Below are 17,854 nucleotides of genomic sequence, written 5' to 3'. Positions count from 1 at the left end.
TGTACTGCCTCTGTGCATCTATCTAGTATTTAGACCTCTCTGTGCAGGCAATCCTCCTCCCCCCCCCCCACACACACACAAAAAGGTAGTATCCTCCATGTAGGCAGTAATCTCCCTGGTAATCCTCCTAGTGCAGGCAACCCCCCACCACTACCACTGTAAGTAGACTGTACCTCCAGATAAGGAACCCCCTTTTCAGTTAGCCAGAACATCCCATATCCCAACCCCCATAGATAACATCCTTCCCAGGAGTTAGCCCCACCCACATAGGTCTCCTCCTCTATAACTAAGGGAAAAAAGCCATACTTACCTGTACTGTAGTCTTCTGATTTCAGCTCTCTCCCTGCTCTCTGAGTGCACGAGTGACATCACTCATGTTCCACAGCTCCATGGGAGGGAATGGCCTCTAGTGGCCACAACAGTGATTGGCAGGGTGGAGAGCCGATGCTCTCTTCGCCTTGTCATTCACCCTGCTGCATTCAACTGTGTGTTCTCCTCACATACAAGGGCATACAGCTAAATAGTCAGACACAACATTCGGTAGCCGTTAGGGCCCAGGAGCCCTGGTTGCTGGCAAGGGGCCACCTACAGCCAATAGACATTTGTTAAGTCTGTCTGCAATAGCTTTTGCAGACAGTATTAACTGGCAAAATCTTCAGTGGGCCCCCTGCCTGTGTGGGCCCGGGAGCGGCCGCCCCCTCTGCCCCCACCAAATTACGCTATTGACCAGCAATAATGTGATAGCTTCAGTTCTACTGACACTGGTATGAACTTACTATATGCCATCAGTTTCCGGTGACGCAACCCTTTTATTTTATTTAGGATAGGTGTACATTTTTCCAGCAGATTTTCCCCCTTTAAATGTGTAAGAGTGAAATCTTCAGGGAACTTGCAGAAAAACTTACACATAGCATTTTTGGCGTTTGCAAGACATTGGCCACGTGTCAAACATATCTTTTTTTTTTTAGTGTACACAAAAACGGTTAAACATCTTTGTGTATGTTAAAATTGACCATTTAAAATGAATACATTAAATGGACTGCAAAAACGCAGTGTGAACTCCGCTTTAGTTTGTCTAAATACTTTATTCTAGAACAGTACTGTGATGGCAAAGAGCGGCACCATCTGGATTACCAGAGACACACACACTTTCTCTCCCCACAGGATACTGTCTGTAGTAACCCATGATTACTTTATTGCAAAAATATACAAAGGAAAACCCTGGGCTGTTCCCATCATGTGCACACCAACCTACAGGGAAATAAAAAAAATAAAAATTCTTCAAGGGGGATTTGCTGTTACAGTCGTTGTATACAACAAAGATGCAAATGAGAATAGACGCTCCCAATGTTTACACAAACAACTGATTATTGCGTGTCTCCATACATGCAAATAGTGGGCAGGTCAATTTCAGCACTAATGTACATCAGATATACTGCCATAGTCTCTGCATGGCCAAAGATTTGTAGGTTGTTTAAAGGGTATTACCTATGTTTACTACTAATTAAAAGAAGATACTACTACATATTCTTTTATGATTTTTATTACCATTAAAGTCTAAGACACAGCGTATTTCACTTTGAAAAAGTAAGTATGACTGAACCCGAATAGCTTATCTTGATATACTACAGTCCAGGGGAGGGGCAGTGTAAGGCACGGTGTGACAGGGGAGGGGCAGTGTAAGGCACGGTGTGACAGGGGAGGGGCAGTGTAAGGCACGGTGTGACAGGGGAGGGGCAGTGTAAGGCACGGTGTGACAGGGGAGGGGCAGTGTAAGGCACTGTGTGACAGGGGAGGGGCAGTGTAAGGCACGGTGTGACAGGGGAGGGGCAGTGTAAGGCACTGTGTGACAGGGGAGGGGCAGTGTAAGGCACTGTGTGACAGGGGAGGGGCAGTGTAAGGCACTGTGTGACAGGGGAGGGGCAGTGTAAGGCACTGTGTGACAGGGGAGGGGCAGTGTAAGGCACTGTGTGAAAGGGGAGGGGCAGTGTAAGGCACAGTGTGACAGGGGAGGGGCAGTGAAAGGCACAGTGTGACAGGGGAGGGGCAGTGAAAGGCACGGTGTGACAGGGGAGGGGCAGTTAGAGGGGAGGGAAGGGTACTGACCTAAGCTACAAAACTGCAGCATTATGTTTGCCTTCTATCCACGACTCCCAGAAATGTTCTTGCTATGTTAGCGATTTGATCTGTAGCACCATTATCACTAGCTGCACCCAAGCAGAAGGCTGTGCAGTAGTGGGCTATAAGAAAATCATGCACTTATAGGAGAAAAGCTGCTTAAAAATCTATATTTCCTGCCTTGATTACTGAGGCGATGCCAGTGCTGAGTCGCTAATCCCTGCCTCACCTGCTTCCAGTCCATCTATTTTGCCTACATTAGTCCCAGCGGTAAAAATGCTGGAAAACGGCTCAGCTGGACAGAGTCAACATTTTCCACGAGCAACATCTGGAGCGCAGAACAATGAGCGAATTGGCACATTTTACTATCTGTGTCATACATTAAATTTTGTAACAATTTGAGTTCTTGAATTCTGATCTGAGTGGGGCCTGAATGGCCATGGGGCACGAGATGGATACACATTTTTCACAGTTTACCTGAACCAGAAACAACAAGACAAAGAGGGGCAGATCTCCAAATCCCACAGATCAGACTTCTCCATCTCCAGCAGCCTAAAACTGGACTCATACTAGAAAAAAAAAGGCTACTGAAAATACTAAATTTGCTCTATGGAGTTTTTTTTTAGCCCCCTTTATCGGGTTATTACTAGGGGAATGTGAGCTTTATTCTTCAGAAATCCATCCCATGACAACATGTGAAGTCTACAGCAATGGAATAATCCGAGCAAGTACAAGGCCAGAAGGATCATAAACATAGGACATTCAGCAAGTGAGATAAAGTGTCTCAAATATTTAGACTCCAGCCCTATAAACATGCTCAGGAGAATGGGGGGCACTATTATATTACGGGTGCGACGAGGGGATATATTTGTACAGAAGGCTTTTATATGAAGCATAAAACATGTTAAATGTTACGAGGCAAAATTTATACAAAGGAAACCCGAACTGGTGATCTGTCAGGAAGGAAAGTGTGCGTGTGTGGTCTGGTATACATGGTTTTTAGGTTAGGTTTACATTTGCTCTAATATTTCCCAGTTTCTTTGCCATCATAGGGACTAATTGTAACCGTGTTGCTGCTGGACAGAAACTACTAGCTTCAGTAAGGTCTATCACATCCCCATTATAGTGTCCGGTATTGTACTTTATACGGCTTTTACATGTAACACATATATACCATAACTCCAAGATAGGTTATAGGGATTTCCTGTACTCATACCCCATAGGTTTTGCAACTTTCTAATATTCTACCATGTTCATGACCTCTGTTGGCTGCAAGTGAATGGGACCACTCACCTTCCAACACTAATGAAAATGAATGATGTCTGGAGGGCTGCATTATGCATAAAACACTTGTCTGTACAGTGAGCTAAGCATAAGCACAATGTGCAGCACATTGCAGCCGCTTAGCTCCAAACAAGGTTCCCGTTTCCATTAATTTTTCCTACAAAAAAATAAATAAAAAATCTGTGCTACTAGGAAAGAATAGGGAACAATATGCACAGGTATGTTTGTTTGCAGTTGTCTCTCGCATGTACCACTGTATATAGCAGTATGCCTGTATCATTGGCATGTGGTAACAGTGCAGTATGGCTGTGTGGTAGTGGCTCACAGGCAAAAGGCTTTTTCAGGTCAGCAGACTGTCTCCCAGCGCAGAAGAAAAAAAAGAAGAGAATGCTAGACCCTGACCCCTGCCCAGACTAGTGATGATGCGTAAGCAGCGGACAGAAACATGACCACATGAGAAGCTGTGACAAATAGAAGGGGTACGGCACAGATCTAGGAAATGTGCTTAGAAGTGTTTCTATGGAAAACCCTATGTGTAATGGTACTTTTACACAGAGCGATAATTCGCCCGATCGCACGATTACCGATTTTGAATGAACAATTTTTTTTATAACGATCAGCGTTGAGACGGAACAATACATTGTACGGAAAATTCGCTATGCGATCGTTTAAGCCTATCTCACACATAGGTGAAATCGTTGAAAGACTGTTTACACTGGACGATCTGCGAATTATTTGCGAACGATCAACGATTTGTGAACATGTTGAAAGATCAAAATGAACGATTTATCGCTTGTCGTTTGACCGTTCGCTGCGTTTACACGTACGATCGTACGAATTCGATCGTTACCGTGCAAATTCGAACGATAAATCGTTCCGTGTAAAAGGACCATAAGCTCTACAGAGACTAGTGATGTCACTATGCCAGAATTTTGAGTTCCTTTATTATTTCGAGACTTAGGGCCAGTTTACATGGAGGAAAGGCAGTGGAGCTCTACGCCACGGAATTCTGCCTGCCTCAGTTTCACACAGTCTGTCTATGGGAGGGCTCATGTTTCCGTCGATCCCCGCTCAAAGAATTGACGTGAAGAGCGGAGGTGCGCAAGCCCTCCCATAGAGAGACTGTGTGAAACCGAGGCAGACGGAATTCCGTGGCGGAGAGTTACGCTGCTTTTGCTCTGTGTGAACTGGCCCTTAAAGCGAATGTACCATCTAACAGTCAATACTGAGGTTTACATACCAGCCTGTCAGCACTGCTGTGGAGAATCAGCAATTGTGGAGCTTTTTTTCAATCGGTCGCACGGTTGCCGTTTTTTTTTGCCCTAATCCAATATGCTAATGAGGTAAAGTTGAGCACTGGCACACTTCCAGTCTGCCTCACAGCCCCGCCTCCTGTTTCTTGTCATTATGCCGGGATCTCGAGCACCACCATCAGGCTCATACCCCGCTCTGATGGCAGTGCTCGAGATCCTGACGTAATGACATGCCAGCAGGGCAGGGACGTGAGACAGACTGGAGGGGATGGGAGGTGACCAAAAATCTGCAAATTTGGCCTCAGGGGGTGTCACACACAAAAGATGACAGAAATTCCTCTTGCTGCCCGCCATGTTTTCTGCGTTATACTGTATGTTAAATGCAGCTTAACAGAGTATTGAAATCCAGGGAATCCTGGTATTAAACCCATTTCAGTATTGATAATTTGTCGCATTACTAACAGACACGCCAGCATACTCCAAAATGTGCATGTCTCCCCACCGTGATAATATACCACAACAGGAAAAGCACTACATACTCCAAGCTAAGAACCAAGGCAAAGTTACTAGGGTTGTTTTCAGATTAACAGTTTATAGGATTTTGTCCAGCTCCTGAAACAGACAGACTGTAGAAATGTTGCAGAGAACATCCAGAACCTTTCCATTTTCTGCTGGGATGACAGAGCTCAGGCTTCTAGACAGCTAGAGAACAGAGAAGGAGAACCATCTTGTCCTGCCTGTAGCACTAAAAACAGTTAATGTAAACCAGGGGATGCATCCCAAGTATCTCTATATGTAGTTAATAGGGTGATACACTGCTTCTGCAGAGTATTCCTCCAATGTGATAAAACAAATCAGCTGGAATCTAATAAATTCCCAAGAAACAATCTGGAGTGTATAGGCTATAATTCTCACCAGAGCCGGCTCACCACACATTCTGCTGATGCAGCACTTTCCTACCAAAAGTCCTGAAATGCCGGTAAAAGCATTTAAAGCAATTGACAGTGTATATAAAAAAACCTTCTCCTCTATTTCTTCCACATGCCCCCCCCCCCATTGGAGCTGCTGCTAAGCTGTGCTCTAATACTAAATCTATCTCCTTCCCCCTCTGGCAGCTTACAATAGAATAGCTTCTTCCATCACTGGCACTTGGAATCTTCTCAGCTACAAGGCCCTTTAAAATATAACCCTTTATAAGTTCTCACTTCTTTACCATATATCTGCCATTACCTAGAGAGGCTTCAGAGTCACACCAGGATGTAGTATAGGCTTACCACATGACAAAATGTAGGAAAACATTACCAAATCAGCTGGTATGACTATGACCAGTCTACTCTCAGAGAAATATTTGACCATGATGCATGTATAAGAGGAAGTGGTGCTGGCCTTATTTTCTACACAGTGGTATAGTACATGCATGCACTGGCTAACTGGACCACGCGAGGGAAAAGTGTAGAGGGGTACACTGGGATGGGAATACGCCTTGGATCAACACACGCAAAAAAAAAAATTTTGTATCTGCATTGCAATAAAGCTGCTGTTTGGCATTTATAGTGGTGACACATTATAATTGCCGTCAGTCATTAATGGATTTTAGCAGAAACGGAAAGCAGAAGAGAAGTGCAGTTAAATGTAATAGATGGACATAAATACATTGTATAAAGCAGGACTGCCGACCATGTGACGGAAAGATCTTTATCAGCCATTAAAAAACCAGTTCTTCTTCTAAATTACCAGTTTGCAGTCTGGTCTCTTCTGGGATGTGATGGGTAGACAGGCTGTAGAAGGAGGAGAATTATATTAAGCTATCCCCAGCCGGTGAGCTCCTCCTAACTGTAATGGTGAGAAGTGTATAAATAATAACCTATTATCAGAGGTTACAGGGAGATAACAATACTACACAGTTCATGTAGATGAATCCCTGGAAGATTCCCGGAGATGTGCTAGGAATGACATAATGCAGACCACCACTTTCCAGTGATAGAGATCAGGAAGCGTTACAGGCTGCACGGAAACTGATTCATTGATGTATAATCCATATGGCCCTGTATAACACTGCTAAATAAATCCATTTTTCAGCTATGTTAACAGCAATAACGGTGGCACAAACCCAAACTTGCTGTGGGTTTGCCATGCAGATTTGCACACAGAAAATCCACAGTGCATTACAGAGGCCGCAATGTGAATTAGATAAGAAAGAGAGATGAGTGAACCTCGAGCATGCTGAGATTCCTCCAACGCCAACACTCTGCATTTGATTATCGATGGCTGAAATTGAAGGGGTATGATAAGGAAGAAAACCTATGCCTCAAGAAAAATACAATCGCAAAAGGCATGGAAACTGACCTGTGGATGCAGATTTTGTAACCCCATAGGAGATATTAGTTTTGCTAGTCCTGCAATCTTCCTGTAAGTCACCATGTGGCCTGGGTTACAGGGAATATGCTGTTACTAGGCTTTTTAGGCCCGTTCCCACTGAGCAAAACTAGCGGAATTCCGCGGCGGAATGCCGTTAGCCTCCCGCTCATAATGGGAGTCTATGGGACGTGCGCGCTCCTACTCTGTCCGCGCTGAAGAATGAACATGTTCATTCTTCAGGGCGGACAGGGCAGGAGCGCACGCCTCCCAATTCCGCTAGTTTTGCTCAGTGGGAACAGGACCTAAAGGGAACCAATCACGCCCAAAAAGTTCATAAAGCTAAGGAAACGTGCTGGTTAGAGATGAGCGAATCGGGTTCGGGTTGGAGTCGATCCGAACCCGAATGTTCGGTATTTGATTAGCTGGGGCTGCAGAACTTGGATAAAGCTCTAAGGTTGTCTGGAAAACATGGATACAGCCAATGACTATATCCATGTTTTCCACATAGCCTTAGGGCTTTATCCAACTTCAGCAGCCACCGCTAATCAAATGCCGAAAGTTCGGATTCAGATCGACTAGAGCAGCGCTTCTCAAACTTTTTCTACTGGAGCCTCACCCAACAGACCAAGGCAATGCTTGCGCCTCACCAGACTGACCAAGAGGATGCCTGGGCCTCACTATCTGTGGTGAAAGTCCATTTAAAAGCTGGAAATAATGCTAGGGCTTCCTTTCACCCATCTCCCAAGCTCTCTATACTAATAGAGCAAGTACAAAATAAGTTAATTATGTTGCTAAAACTGAGATTTCTGCAAACAGCAAAAGGACTGTGCAGATCAGTCACTTTAGTGAAAACTGGCTCCCCAGCTGGGCCTCACCAACAACTAGGGGGCGCCTCACAGTTTGAGAAGCACTGGACTGGGGGCATGCTCGAGGTTCTCTCATCTCTAGTGCTGGTACATCACCCAGCACGCTTCCCAAATATACCCCCCTGTAACCTGCATCCCCTGCTTGTTTAATCCAGAATCTTACTTTTATAAAGTTCTGCGCTGTATGCTAATTCCAGCCAAGTAGTCATCTGGGTGTGTGGCTAATCCACGGTCCTGGGCGGGTTTCAGCGCTGTAATTACGGCCCTGTGGGCGTGATGGATAACATTGTACACTGTGACGTCACCCGGGGACGGGCATTGCACGCCACGCATTTGCAGTACAGCAGAAGACGACACTGCTGCACTAGGCCGTGCAGGCGCAGTACAGCACCGTCTTCTCCGGCTGTTCTGCGCATGTGCATTGTAGTAAAGACGTCGGCACGCCACCGATGTGCAATGCTGGCCCCTGGGTGACGTCACAGTGTACACTGCTTTCAATCACGCCAAGAGAGGTGTGATTACAGCACTGCAACCCGCCCAGGACTGTGACTACATGGAGGAGCCACACGCCCAGATGACTACTTGGCCAGAATTTGCATACAGCTCAGAACTTTATAAAAGTAAAACTCTGGATTAATCAAGCAGGGGACACAGGTTACAGGGGTCTGTTTAGGAAGCGTACTGGGTGATGTACTAGCACATTTCCTTAGCTTTATGGACATTTTTGGAGCGATTGGTTCCCTTAAAAGAGTTGTCCGAAATGTTTTAAGTGCCCTATTATCGTTTAAAAACTCGCTAAAATGTCTGAAAATGAGAGATTATCTGCCGGTGTTATAACACCTAGCCGTCAAATGACAAACAATAAAGTCATTCTTCGTCGTATTTCAACCAAAAACATTGTTGGTAGTATGATTGTCCGCATGTCTGTTCATCTAATAAGTCGTTCACAGATGAAACATGCTGTGTGGGTTGTTGTGAATGAGCATATAACAATCGCAACAACGACTATCGTTTCGTATATTCTAGTCAGTCGTTGCAGATTGTTCTCAAAAGCAATCTATTGTTGATCAAACAAAAAAAAAAAAAAAGAATCGCTTTGTCTAATCCCACCCTCAGAAAAGATCTGTGTAGATAAACAGCGATCAGCCATAAGATAAGCTGTAATGTGGCTAAAAGTATTCAATGCTCGGCAGCACCACCATAGGGAACATGGAGGACACTACAAGGATGCTCTTTGAAATCAATCAATCATTAGGCACTATGTCACACGTGTGTATCTGACACCTGCTATAAAGACTTTTTCATCAAGCTCCTGAATGGCGTTTTGCATATCATGAAAACTTCATGGTCGTAACATGTAAAAATAAAAGTTTTTAACTTTTGGCAGTGCTCATCTCCCCCTCCCAGCAGCCGCTGCCATTAGCATATAGGGAAAATAAATCTACTGATCTTATGCGAGGAGTCAGACATTACATCACAGCAACAACTGCCTAGCCTGCTGTCTTACTGAGAAACACACATATATATGTTGCCTGCAGAACGTGTATAATCCATCACATAAAATATCTATAACAAGGACACACGGAGGAAAAGCCCAATATAGACGTCAGGTCTGCCTGGTTACACAGAGCAGTGTCCCGTCTATGAATACAAATGCTGCTGGTGTTACATCTGATGGATACAAATTAACACCAGGGATGTTTATATTTAGATTCACCAGAGGTGGCGCCATAGAGGAACGCTACAACCAGACTGGGAAGAAAAATACAGGATTTTGTGGCTGCGACTATGCACCCACGGCTATAAGCTAAGTCTTCAGTTGTGCCAGACTGATCAGTGTGAAGCAGGCTGTTTGGCAAACCTATTGAACCTGAAGACCTTCTTCAATAAGTTTAGACCAACTATAGGTCACTTAAAGTGTGTAGCAAATTACTCAACGTCCCTTTTGGGACCCAGGGGAAAAGGGTCTCCAAAGTGTTATTGGATAAATTTAGTACATCTAGGCCACAGTGTATAATCCTGCGTTATTGGGGTACAGGTATTTTTCCTACTGATCACTTAGTGTTAGTCTATACCGCACCTCTATACCGCACCTCTAGCATTATATACATCAGTCAGATATATGAGGACAAAGGCCCAGATTTATGTAATATAGAAAGCGGTGTAAACTTCACACTGCTTAGCTTTTATTCTAACAGAACTGAACTCTGAGCTGAGATTGGTTGCTGCGGGCAGATTACAGTCCTGAAGGTCTGATAGGATCAGCATCAGTTAGTTGGGCTGTATCTGCTATGTAAAGAGTTATACCCGGAATAAAATCCGCCCAAAGAATAGGTGATAATTATCTGATCAATAGTGAGGCTACTGCTGGGACCCCCACTGATCACAAAAGCTAAGGTTCCTCTCCCCCTCCCCCTTCCCATACTGAGTGGGTGGAGGAATATGCTTTACCACCATACAAAAACGGAGGTGCCTTGTTCCTAGAGTGAATGGATCAGGGGTCAAGCATGCTCAGGGCTCCAGATGGCGACCAAAATGGTCGCCAATGTGACTGACATTTTGCAAATGGCGCCCAGATTTATTAATCTGGGCGCCATTTGCGACTGGCCCCTGCGGCGGCGCGCTGTCTCTTTAAGTCCGGGCCCCCGGCTGATGCGCGGCTGCCGAGGGTGTCCCATCCTATCCCCGGCAGCGCGGCGCATCAGTGAGCTGCCTGGGGCCCTGACTTCCGGCACAGGAAGCGCACGTCAGAGACGCTTCCTGTGTCAGAAGTCACAGCCCCGCCGTACAGGGAGCTCACTGATGCGCCGCACTGCCGGGGATAGGACGGGACACCCCCGGAAGCCGCGCATCAGCCGGGGACAGCGCCTGAAGAAGAAGAGGATCACCGGGGGAGCGGGTTGTCAGGTGAGTTTGTGTGTTTGTTTTTTTTAAATACTGCTTAGCATAGAGGAAAGGGGGGGGGGGCATCTATAATGGGGGTAGAGGGGGCCATCTATAATGGGGGTCTATAAGGGGGGGAGGGGGCATCTATAAGGGGAGGGGGTATCTATAAGGGGAGGGGGTATCTATAAGGGGGGGAGAAGGGGGCATCTATAAGGGGAGGGGGTATCTATAAGGGGGGGAGAAGAGGGGGCATCTATAATGGGGGGGGAAAGGGGGCATCTATAATGGGGGGGAGGAGGGGGCATCTATAAAAGGAGGGGGTCACTATAAGGGGACAGGGCCATCTATAAGTGTAGGGCAAACTGGCTGCAGACACTGGGAGATAGATATATGCACAATTATTATTATCAGGGCCCCTCAGGTGTCTGTATTGTAGGGGGTCACTTGCATTAGTCACTAGGTGAGAGATATATCTATTTATATACACATCTTGTGGGGGGTCACTATGGCTGCAGTCATAAGTCTAGCTCAGTATGTATAGACTGTTGCAAGCTTTTAAAGGGAACCTGTCTCCCCCGGTGACGGGGTGACAGGCTCCCAACCCCCAGTTAGAACCCCCTATACTCACCTCATCGCGCCGGTTCCCGCTTCTGAAGATGGTCGGGTCACGGAGATCTCAGCCGCTGCAGCCCGACACGCACACTGAGAGATGAGTCCAACGCTCATAGAGAATGACGGAGCGCTGGACTCTCCCGTCATTCTCTATGAGCGTTGGACTCATCTCTCAGCGCACGCCGGGCTGCAGCGGCTGAGATCTCCGTGACCCCACCATCTTCAGAAGCAGGACCCGGCGCGATGAGGTGAGTATAGGGGGTTCTAACAGGGGGTTGGGAGCCTGTCACTGCGGCACGGGGGTCGACAGGTTCCCTTTAAGTTCAAGTTCAGAAGAGTAAGCCTCATTAAAAGGCTAGCCAAGTGAAGCTGAAGTACTGAGTCAGACTGTATATGGTTGTCAAGTTGCAAGTTTCCATGTTGAACGTTTTCAAACTAAGAAAAGAAAGGATCTAAAGGAGGAGGATGCTGCCGTGGCCTCTGCACAAAGTAAGTCCCATTTAACATAACATTAATTTTACATGGTTTAAAATGTTGGCGACCAAATATTCTATTTGGCGCCTAAATTTTTCAGGTTAGGAGCCAATGGCTCCCAGGTAAATTTTTTAGTCTGGAGCCCTGATGCTACTCCATCTACTCCATTCTTGTGATCAGTGGGGGTCCCAGTGTCGTTCCTGTAGGTATAATCTTGGGGTAACTCCTTTAAAAGAGGTCACTTGGTCTTGATGTCTATGGATGTCTTGGACTTGATGTCTATGTTCTGGAATACAAGTCCTTAAAGGCCCTATTCCACGAAACGATTATCGGCCGTATTCGGCCCATAATCGTCCTGCGGAATAAAAGGAACGATAAGCCGACATCATTCATGACGGCTGATCCTTGTGTCGTTTGTATGCTATGGGCTGCCTGGACAATCTAGCGATCACCTGGCCAGCCGCCACGCAGAATAGCAGCGGCAGCGAGCGGGGAACAAGGAGCAAACAAGCGCTAATAGCGCTCGTTTTCTCCTGTCAGTCGGCCAGTGGAATAGGGCCCGTACGCTGTGCACCACACGCCAAGCTAGATAGATACACACTTATAAACCCTCTGTACACATGGCTATTATTTTCTTGTACTCCTGAAGTCATTTTTCTTGGCTTCCTAAACACACATTGAACTGCCTCTGGGGAAACTCATGCCCTTTCTTCTTATATAGGATCAATGTTAAAGGGGTTACCACAATCTTACAGGAAAAAGAAAATCTAGGTAGAAGTAGCTGTATTTTGACAGTATCTACACTTACTAAAAAAATCTGTGTCAAAACTCTGACTACACATGGATTTTTGCTGGGGATATGCATAAGGATTTGCCCTCAGCTATGTGGAATACAGAGGAATGAAGCCCCATTCGCATATCTGACACCAATTTAAGGGCAGACAGCACAGATATACAACACGTCTGACAACAATCCACATCCCATGCACGGGACTGGGGTTTCTGCAGCAGTGCACGGACTTTAGGCATCACTGTGGAAATAGGTAGTGAGCTGATTATTATGTATACTATCTGGGGAGAAGCCAAGGGTTAGCTCCATTTAGCGCCGCCAAGAGGTATAACCTTTGAGTGGATCCCCAGCAAAAAAAAAAAAAACACAAAAAAAACAAAACTGCAATTGAGCAGTAGAAATGTAAGGCCATAAAACACAGACTGAATTTTTCAGTGACCCATGAACATACCTCATACCTTATAATGACACTAAAGGGCCACAGTACAGACGTGCAAAGATTTAAACTGTTTTGGAGGTCCTGGTATCATAATGCGTGATGATGCCGGGACCACAGAATGCAGATCGTGCACAGACCATATGTTGCGGATTTGCAAATGGTCCCTTAGGGCCCTATTCCACAGTAACGATAATCGCCCGAATCGGCAACATTCGGCCAATTATCGCTCGGTGAAATAGAGAGAACGATCAGCCGATGATCGTGTCATCGGCTGATCGTTCATTTAGGGCCAGACCTAAAATCATCGTTCCCCCACCGCACATCGCTACGGTTGAACAGCAGTGTACGGCGGGCGACCGACGATTTGAGAAGCAGCAGCATACATTACCTGTCAAGTCTTCTGCTCCGCTCTGTCTTCCTCCCCGGGTCCCGTGCGCTCTAGCTCCAGAATGGCCTGTCTGAGTGGCCGGTAAGCTGACAGGCCATTCTGAAGCTAGAGCGCGCGGGACCCGGGGAGGAAGACGGAGTGGAGCAGAAGACCTGACAGGTAATGTATGCTGCAAGGGCTGCAAGGACATCGGTAACTATATCCCTGAAGCCCTCGCTCAACGATCATCGGGCCGTGGAATAGGCCCATTAGTCTTGCAGAGTTTTTTCTGTAGCATGTAAACGGGCCTGAAGAGACAATTTACCTGCAAGAAAAGGTGGTTTAGGAATTAGCAAAATCTATGTCGAATCAAACACAAGAACAAGGCCTTGATAAATGAGATGATCTTTTACTTTCTATACAAAGCTGAATGTGAGATAACTCTTGAGCGCTGCTTTCTGGGAGGAACAGATCTGTCTTTATAAACTCCTGTGGCGCGAACCTGAACTATTGAACCGTGGAGAAATCCTGCCAAAATCCTTACTATTTTTAGCACAAGCAAAACGAAAAAAATATGGATCGCCTCTCCGTTACCAATTTCCTCCTTTGATCCACAACGTCACAAGAAATTATAACAAGTATGTAAGAAAGCAAGGCTAACATTGCTAAGGCTAGGTTTACACTGCGTTTTCAGCATGCGTTTTGCAAAAAAAACGGATTGCAAAAAACGGATGCATTTGTGTGCATCCGTTTTTCCATTGAATTCCATTACATATATATAAAAAAAAAAAAGGATCAAAACGGATGCAGTTTTTTTTTTACGCACAATAAAGTACTGTTGACACTACTTTTTTGACCGTTAACAAAATGTAATTTTACTGCTCAAAAAGCTAAAAATGTCCAGTTTGAACAACTGTGTGAACATATCCTGACACTGATTTCATATTTACATAACCAAATTTATTCAAAGTCTGGTACAACTGTGGGACATCCAGGTTCTGCAGCCAAAGGGAGCCTACACTATGGTGGATGCAGGTCCTGCGGCCATTAGAGGGGTCTACACTATGGGAGGTGAAGGTCCTGCAGTCAGTAGAGGGGCCTACACTATGGGGGATGCAGGTCCTGCAGATGCACATTTGGTTGCAGTGCTTACCTGCTTCCAGATTTCACTGTAGACCTCACATATGCAAATGTACAGGTAAAAACCACAAAAAAATTAATTCTCTGTGACTTTACACTTACACTGACATTACTGGAACATGTCTGAAGGAGGGGAAAAAAAAAAAAGTTGCCCTGCGATAGCCAAGAGCCTCAGAAAATACACACCCCATGGTATTGACCTACATTCAAGCCGGGTATTGAGCATGAGAAGTGGCATTTTGTACAAATCAACTTACACACATTTTTATTATGTCGCACCCCCTTTCATGTGTTACCCAGCTTTTATTACACAAAATACCTATTAGTGAGGCTCTTATTGTTGCTCATTGTGATAAATCACCACTCACCTCATATTGCTCATATTAGTCTGGTGAAAAAGCTGAGCTGTGAATGGCTGCTATGGACACAGAAATTTTACTATAAGACAGCTTGATAACTCTCCCCTATATTTCTATGGTATTCTGGGGGTGATCTATGCAGTGCATACGAGTCTGCCATATCCCAAAGTACCCATACATACTGGATGAAGAGCGACCAAACTCACTTAATTCCCTCGGACTGTCTAACCATCTAATGTGTAAGGGGGTCCTACTCTATCCTGACAGCACACAGAATATGTTTTATACCAACATGCCCGATCCATTTGTTCTCTGGATGATAAACTGCCTCCTAAGGAATCTGGCAGCAGATTGCTCCCCTCTTCAGAGCGCATGCATGCTGACATACATGTGTGTATATGAAGGGAAAAGCGGCTGTCAACTAAACAAGAGTTCAGCTAACAGAATAGCGACAGTCTTGGTGCCAACCACACCACACACCAACATGGCGGCATTCATCACCAAGAACAGACCTTAGGGCTAGAACTGGATCACAGATGTGAATTACTTGCTCACCACTTATAATCCCACCACTGTCATAAAGAAAGAGGTTATTAGTAGGACATGGAGAAAATGTGTCATCATTTCTGCTCCTTTCTATGACTGGTCGGTGACTTCAGCCTAAAACAGCGCGCCGATAACCGGAGCAGTAACAGTGCTGTGTAAGATCAATATGACAGTGCCTGGGCTATACAGAACAGGGCCCCCCTCTCCAGGTGTAGCACAACTACAACTCCCATCATGCCTGACTGCCTCCGTCTGATCTGGAATTGTCTTTCTGTAACAGCGAGATGTATGGCCATGGCTACAATGAGGCACCAGGCGCAGCGGCCATGCTTTCTGGCTGTATACAGGCCTGGCAGACCCCTCCCCTGGGAGTAACATCGAGTAACATAGCCAGGGAGGGGGCAGGAAAGTTGTGCTCCTGTCCTGCCAGGGGCACTGCCAGCTGTCACCATGTGTGGATGCCAGGCACCACAGACATAATACCTCTGCAGCCTCTAACTTACCAGCTATTGTGGAACTACAACTCCCTGCAAGTCCTGAGGAGCACATGCTGTAAGGGCACGCTGGGAGTTGTAGTCACACAACAGCTGGAGAGCCACAGGTTGCAGATGAGGTCAGTAGGTGAAGCAGAGTGGAGCCCGGGCAGGAGGACATGGGTCACAGGATCGGGTGTCCGGCCTGCTGCTGGGGACGATCCCCGGGCTCTGGTACCTGTCCTCCCCGGCTATGGCTCCTCACAGCCGGCCCCTCCCTCCTATCTGCGCTCGCTCTGTGACAGGGAATCCCGGCCTGGAGCACTGGGCCTCGCATCCCCGGACTTTCCTGCGCCATCTCCCCACCCGGGTCGCCCTTCTCACCTGGGTTTTAACCCGGCCGCGCTCCGCTCGTAGGCCCAGGCGGCGGGGGAGGCTGGGGCCAGCGGGTCGGTGAAGGTGGGAGTCGGGTAGTTCCTGTCCATCATCCGGGAGAGGCTGCGGTTCTTCGCTGGCAGCCCCCTCACATCGTCCCCGGGAGGCGGTGACGCAGTGGGCCGTGTTATGGCGGCGGGGGGGTCACGTCAGGCTCTCACTCCGTGGGATTGAAGTGCATGCTGAGCCCGGAGCTGCTCCCCATGTTGGTTTATTTCCCAGGATGCATCGGTCATGGCGCCTCCTCCCTCTCCCCCTTCTGGTGGCAGCGGCCTAGTGCAGGCCAGACCGAGCAGCCCGGCCGCCTCCATGGGGGGACGGGGGAGGACGTCATCCCCTCAGGCTCCGGCGTCTGCGGACTGGACACGAGTCCAATACGGCCGGACCCTGATCCGTATATCCACAGCATGGATACATAGAGAGGGAGTACACTCAGCATGTATATGGTACACAACTATTATCCACACAGCATACAGTATATACATCATACACTAGCTTGGTGCCCACACAGCATACAGTATATACATCATACACCAGCTTGGTGCCCACACAGCATACAGTATATACATCATACACAGGCTAGGTGCCCACACAGCATACAGTATATACATCATACACAGGCTAGGTGCCCACACAGCATACAGTATATACATTATACAGAGGCTAGGTGCCCACACAGCATACAGTATATACATCATACACAGGCTTGGTGCCCACACAGCATACAGTATATACATCATACACAGGCTAGGTGCCCACACAGCATACAGTATATACATCGTACACAGGCTAGGTGCCCACACAGCATACAGTATATACATCGTACACAGGCTAGGTGCCCACACAGCATACGGTATATACATCATACACAGGCTAGGTGCCCACACAGCATACGGTATATACATCGTACACAGGCTAGGTGCCCACACAGCATACGGTATATACATCATACACAGGCTAGGTGCCCACACAGCATACAGTATATACATCGTACACAGGCTAGGTGCCCACACAGCATACAGTATATACATCATACACCAGCTTGGTGCCCACACAGCATACAGTATATACATCATACACTAGCTTGGTGCCCACACAGCATACAGTATATACATCATACACTAGCTTGGTGCCCACACAGCATACAGTATATACATTGTACACAGGCTAGGTGCCCACACAGCATACAGTATATACATCTTACACAGGCTAGGTGCCCACACAGCATACAGTATATACATTATACACAGGCTAGGTGCCCACACAGCATACAGTATATACATTGTACACGGCCGTAGTTTTGAGGGGTGGAACAATGCCTTAATTTCAATGGGATCCCGGCCGGAGCATACACACATCGTATGCGTTCCGGCCGGGATCCCATGCGGCGCCGGAAAAAAACTGACATGTCAGTTTTCTGCGGCCGGAATTCTGTGAATTCCGGCCGCAGAAGG

General features: G+C 46.7%; 1 protein-coding gene across 2 annotated transcripts in view; it reads right to left on the bottom strand.

The window, feature by feature from the left end:
• The window catches only part of QSER1 (glutamine and serine rich 1), a 51,109-nt gene extending 34,372 nt beyond the window's left edge, over positions 1-16,737 (bottom strand). For both annotated transcript variants that reach the window (XM_069965787.1, XM_069965788.1), the window contains exon 1: positions 16,350-16,737. In XM_069965787.1, the coding sequence (XP_069821888.1) occupies positions 16,350-16,453 (104 nt within the window). In that variant the 5' untranslated portion in view covers positions 16,454-16,737. The remainder of the gene's footprint in view (positions 1-16,349) is intronic.
• Positions 16,738-17,854: the final 1,117 nt, after the last annotated feature.

This window comes from Dendropsophus ebraccatus, chromosome 4, assembly GCF_027789765.1.
Source record: "Dendropsophus ebraccatus isolate aDenEbr1 chromosome 4, aDenEbr1.pat, whole genome shotgun sequence".
Taxonomy (NCBI): domain Eukaryota; kingdom Metazoa; phylum Chordata; class Amphibia; order Anura; family Hylidae; genus Dendropsophus; species Dendropsophus ebraccatus.
Note: the sequence above shows the minus strand (reverse complement) of the source record. Positions and strands in the feature narration are given on the sequence as shown.